The sequence below is a fragment of the Gracilinanus agilis genome, chromosome 1, assembly GCF_016433145.1.
Source record: "Gracilinanus agilis isolate LMUSP501 chromosome 1, AgileGrace, whole genome shotgun sequence".
In the NCBI taxonomy this organism is placed as follows: domain Eukaryota; kingdom Metazoa; phylum Chordata; class Mammalia; order Didelphimorphia; family Didelphidae; genus Gracilinanus; species Gracilinanus agilis.
The window spans coordinates 448722131-448728130 of NC_058130.1; the positions used below are offsets into that span (position 1 = coordinate 448722131).

At 40.5% G+C, this 6000-nt stretch overlaps 1 protein-coding gene across 1 annotated transcript in view; it reads right to left on the reverse strand.

The window, feature by feature from the left end:
* The window catches only part of MARCHF11 (membrane associated ring-CH-type finger 11), a 139250-nt gene extending 133876 nt beyond the window's left edge, over positions 1-5374 (reverse strand). Inside the window, exons 1-2 of the mRNA XM_044657889.1 lie at positions 4718-5374; positions 3234-3389 (exon numbers count right to left, since the gene is read on the reverse strand). Of these exons, the coding sequence (XP_044513824.1) occupies positions 3234-3389; positions 4718-5374 (813 nt within the window). The remainder of the gene's footprint in view (positions 1-3233; positions 3390-4717) is intronic.
* Between the last annotated feature and the right edge of the window lie 626 nt (positions 5375-6000).

A 6000-nucleotide genomic window follows, 5' to 3' on the forward strand; every position in this document is an offset into this window, starting at 1 on the left:
TTACCAACTTTGTCACTGACCATCCTGACTCACAGTTTATTCATGTATAAAATAATACTTGTAATAGTAATCAAAAATCCCCCCACTTCCTCAAGCAGTGCACTGGGCCTTAGGATAACTCTATATTAGGAAGTGTAGGAAGTGTTTTCCTTACTAAGACTTCCTTGGGATAACCCTAAATTAGGAGGTGTTTTCTTTCCCTAGACTTCCTTATTAGTCTAAATCTTGTCACAACAATTTCCATATTTTTCTGTCCTATGGGTGCAATCAGAACAAGCCCAATCTCTCTTTTTAAGTCTTAAAAGTGAGAATAGTTACTGGGTTCCCTGAGATTCTTATCAAATGGTGGTTATCAGGAAAGTATACAAAAACATATAAATGTAAGAAGAAAGAGGAGGAGGAAGAGAAGAAAGGGAACTTTAGTCAAAAGCTGAGGGTAAAATAAATACAAATAAGCTAGGAGAAGGTACTAAGGTAAGGGGCAGATGATCTGGAATCATAGGCAAGTAATATTATGATTATTCATTTACTTCTCGCTGACAGAAACTATTCTGAAACCATAATATACATGGAATTGCTCAATTCTTTTGACAATTTACATCTAGACATTCACATTTCACTGAGTTTTTGTGATCAGAAACAACAAAATCCCACAGAAAATTACTCTCCAAATATTCTTGGTAAGTCATGTCTTAAACAATCCTTAATTGCTCTATTATACAAAAGGGAAATAAAACTTTTTTCTCATTTAGAGATAGAAATTATTTTTCAAAGTTCTTACATAAGTCTCTTGTCCAAAACAACTAACTCTGTGCCTGTGGTTCCTGGTATTTTCAACTTCCTCTGCAGTTCCAAACATGGATGACCTTCTATCATCTCCTGCACATCCCTGAACTTATAACCACAAGAATTAATGAATGCATAAGTTGTTGTTGAGATTAAAATACAATTAATTCATCCAGACTCTAAGAGTATATAAACTCCACTTTAGGAACTTCATTGAGCCCTTTCAAGCCTCCAGGATACTAATCAGGAAAAAAAAAAGTCCCAGGGTCCAAATGGCAGCCCTGTAGCCAGAAAAAGTTAATGATCTTTATAAGTGTACAATGTGTTTCTATGTAGTAATTTACTTATTAGAACAACATGAAAATTAATCACAACACAAATCTATTTTAGCTCCAAAATTACATTTTGTGTTATACTAAAAAACAATGTGGATTGGTGGGTGAGTGTGTCTGTTTATAAGGCATTTGAACATAGCTGTTTTCATGTTGTCTCTCCCAATAAAATGAGAGCTCCTTGAGGGTAAGCATTATCTTTTGCCTTCTTTGTATCCCCAATAGTTAGCATAATACCTGATACATATAAGGTGCCTAATGCTTATTAACTGACTGTGTATATCGTATGTTATATGTAATAATAGGGTCAACCCTAAGTAGATGCAAGTAAAACTAATACTAATTAAAATTGTATGTTTACAAAGTGGTTTTTATCATTAAGTAAAGTCTTAAACAAAATAATACTAATAATTAATGTTAGTCATTAGTATTATTTTCCTTCCTCTCTCCATTGTTTCTTTGAACTTCACATAGAATCAAATGTGAATTCCTAACATAAATTTTAACTTCAAATAGGAATGACTAAAATGAATTATGCTTAACATGACAATTATGGAAACATGTCTTCCTATCTTAACAGTTAAAGAGTACTTGGTATTTGCCTGCAGACTATCAATGGTCAAATGCAAATAGGATCTGAAGATAATCCAAACAACAGAATATTGGACATTTTCCATATATAGTACTTTCATTACTATAATACCTATAAATATAATTATCCAATCCATATCCTGATCCCGTGACATTATTTTAGCTGTAATTACTTTTTTCAAAATGACTTTAATTGACCCACACCCAACTGGCTCAACCAAATATTAGTTCTAAATAAACACTTCATTTTGGATTTCTCTTCAGTATGATAGCATCACTTTTTATTGGAATTTTTCATCTTTCAAAATAACATACATGTCCCCTGGATGGCTTGAGAAATTTCCTATTTTCATCTCTTACTTGTTAATCAAACTTAAACAACCATCAAAGTTGCAAATTAATTATAATTTAAAAGAAATCAGCATGTTATAAAGCAGTATGAAATAAAAATTAAGGCAGAGAATTTCACTTAGTTCCCTTAGTTTTTCTGCTCAACCACTATTAATACTTATGTACTCTCTTTAGTTCATCCTCCTAAAGAGATATAGTTTCATATGTGTCAATAGTATAATGGAAGTTGATATTAGACTTAGAGAACATCCTTTCCCTTTCAAGTTATTTTCTCCTTCCTTTCCTTTCCCATTTCTTCTGTGCTTTAGATTCCAATCTTCTTCCACCTAGTCAACTTCAATTATTTTTTACTCTCTATTTTGGTTGTTTACATATTTTATTAATTCAATATATATTACTGTGGAGCTTTTTGTTGTTATTTAGACCTGTGATTTCATTGGTAAAGAATCTTACTCATCTGCAGGTTATAGTTTTAGAGTTACCTGGGTAACTGAGTAGTTAAAAGATTCCCCACAGTCACACATAACTAGTATGTGTCAGAGGCAGGATTTGAACCTGAGTCTCCCTGACTCCAGAGCAATCTCTATCTATAAAGTCACATAGCTTCTCATTGTTTGCATTGTACTTGAGCAAGAAATGGTGCAGCTGACTACATATAGAAGTTAAAGGCATTTGGAACTGATCAAGTGAAAAATGCTCAAACTGAAAGCACAGGAAGGATTAAAGGCTAAAAAGATATCAGATTATTGATTTTTTAAAAAGTCTGTCCCAGTCCTCTGTAGAACTACAGACTGACTCCCCCCTACTTGTCTCTCTCCCCAAAATGGAGCATATTCAATGTTTAAATTCTCAGTTTTTTTTAAAATTTCAGATCATATTAAATTAAATTAAAATATAATTCTTTAACTACTACAAGATTAACACATGACACTTTACCAGCTTGTGCTTTTTAGCATTTGATAATGGGATATTTTATCAATAAGAAACAAATAAATCTATAGAACATAATTGGCAAAAGCATCATGTAAGCTGTTCAAAACCCAGATGCAATATACCTTGGAATAACAGCACTACACAAATTCAATTTTTTTTCAATTTTAGAAAATGTCCTCAATGACGTATACTCTTGACTAGTACCAATACTTCAGAAAATAATTATATATTAATTTTTACCTGGCAAGGTTTTTTCATTTTAATTGCTATTACATGGTATCTATAACAGCAGAGCTCACAGGTCCATGACCCTCTTTCACTGATCCACTTTAACAGGCATAGCTGATGTGTATACCGAACTGACCCATCACAACGGCAAGGATTTAACAGTTCGCCCTAAAAATAAAAGAAATCAATATTAATGTTATGGAGGTTCCATATTTTCAATATTTTTTCTTTTTAATTCAGAAAATAAGAACTGAGCCCTATTCAACTATATGAAATTAAAATTTCATGCTCTGAATAGAATAATCATAAAATCTTACCCAAATAATAATCTTCCAAAAATACTTATAACACTTATCACACAAATGTTCTAGTAAGATACAAAATGTCTACAACATATAACTTCCAATACCCTTGGGAGAACAGCAGTACTATTAAATCTCTTTAATAACTTTTAAGTGGATGGTCAAGTGCATTTCCTCTGCAGTTATTCTTAATCATTGCTAAAGAAGAAATGCATGACAACTCAGAGAGTAGCTTACAGTAGCATTATGCTTTTATTTCTTTTCTAGACATAGCATCATAAATATTGACTTACTGCACTATATTATTAAAAGCTTTGTATTCCTGTGCAATTTCCTTACTTTTTAAAATATCCAAGCTAATGTCATCGCAGACCACAAATTTATAGTTTACCTTCCTTTAATTCACTTAATTCTTTTCATAAAATTTAATGGTTTAGCTACATTTTTATATATTGTTTAAAAATATTAACAATTGCTGAAGCATACATATTCAATAAAAGATGTCATTTTTGTCCTCTTAAAAACACCAAAGATTCTCACTCAGTCCCAGAGCCAGAGTAGCTTCCTCTGTCTTTTATAAAAAATCCAACTCTGAGACCTAAAACTGCAATATTCATAACAATATAATATTTTGATTGTGTTCCATTGTTTTGTTTGTGGTTTTGTTTATGTGTCAATGTGTCAGTATTCTGTGACTATTTAACCTCAAGATACTTCTTCAGCAATATGTAAAACCAAGAACATAGTCATTCACAGGAATCTCTGGCATATTTAAGGCACCTGAGGAATGTGTAACCTTGATATCAACCCAAATCTTGATATATACATAAAAGAAAAAGAAAAAAGAAAGCAAAGCGAATGAAATACACTCATCGTGGATGAAGCAAATGTGTATATCTGCCTTCAAAATAAAAAGAATGAAGGGAAAGAGAGGGAAAACTGGTGAAAATAAAGAATCTTCACTATTCAGAAGGCCAAGTAAAGAGAACTACAAGATACCAGAGACTTGTCCATGGTGCTGAATATCTCCAGTCTGAGTCTTTAACTAGCACCAGGCGAGGGAGCCTTTGGATTTCAGAGCTTGCTGCCACCTGTCTCGGGGCTCCTGACTTAGTCCACAGTCCCGCTTGGGATGATCTAGAGTTCAGGGGACGCTCAGTAGTGGATATGGGCTTCAATGAGTAGTATCCTTACCTGCTCAGCTCCCTGAAAGCAGATTTTGCAGATGGGCTGGTGGTGCTGGTGCTGGTGGTGCCCCGTGCGCTGGTCACTGCTGCTGCTACTGCTGCGGCTGCTACACACCGAGCGGGTCTCGGGCTGTTCCTCGGAGCTCTGTCCTTCTGCCTCCCCTCCGACTCTCGCAGCCTGCGGCTCCTCCGAGTCCTTAATCACCGCCTCAGGAGGGAGAGGCTCAGAGAAGCGGTCTGGACCTTCACCAGAGTCTCCCGCAGTTGAGGGCACTTGCTCCGCTGACGGAAGCGGGAGCGGGAGCAGGAGCGGGAGCTGTGGCGGCGGTGGGGGAGGCAACAGGGGTGGCAGCGGGGGAGGCAACGGCGGTGGTGGGGACGGCTGCGACGGCAGGGGCGGCAGGTCCTCTCCAGGTCCTCGCCGCGGGATCCCCTCGGCCAGCGGCTGCGGCTCGGTCTGCTTCGGAGCGGGTCCTATTGGCGCCTGCGGGGGCGGCGGCAGAGCCGGCAGGGCGGGCAGCGGCGGGGGTAGTGGCGGCAGGTAGCGCGGGGGGCCGGCTGTGGCGGGTTCTCCCGGGGGTGGGGGCAGCGGCAGCGGGAGTGGCTCTGGGTCCCCGCTCTCTGCCCGGCGGCGCCGGCTGCTGTTGCCACCCCCCAGACTCATGATGTCCTCCCACCTGCCAGCCCCTGTCGCTGGCCCCGCGAGGTGATGAGGACGAAGCCAAGGATAGGGATAGGGACGGGGACGGGAATCGGTAAAGATGGGAAGAGGAGGGGATGGGGAGGGAGGGGCAGACGTGTGAGAGAACCAGGGAGATCTTAAGCTCCCGGAGTGACCGAGCACCCGGCAGGAAATTGGGAGAACGGGAGAAGGATGAGAGAAAGAGGGCAGGCGGGCAGGTTGGCGGGCGGCTGGAGGGCGCGGGGCTCCGCGGCGGCAGCGGCTGGAGAAGCTGCTCCTCCTCAGAGCTGCCGGCTCGGCTTTGGTGGAGGCGGCGGCGGTGCCGCTGGATTCGACTGCGCTCCTGAGTTGCGCGGACGGGGGAGGGGGAGGGGGGCGGTGCGCGGCCGCGGGAGACTGAGGAGGGAGGGGGTGGGGTGAGTGTGTATGTGTGTGTGCGTGTGCGTGTGCGTGTGGGGAGAGCGTGCGCGCGCGCCTGTGGGGATCCCTTAGTCGGCTCCGCGGACCCCGCCCCTAGTGCAGCCCAAGTCTATTCCGGGAGTGGATTTCCCTTTTCCAAATGGAGTGGCGGCACTGCGGCTTTCACTGGAGGGCAGTGGGAGATGGAG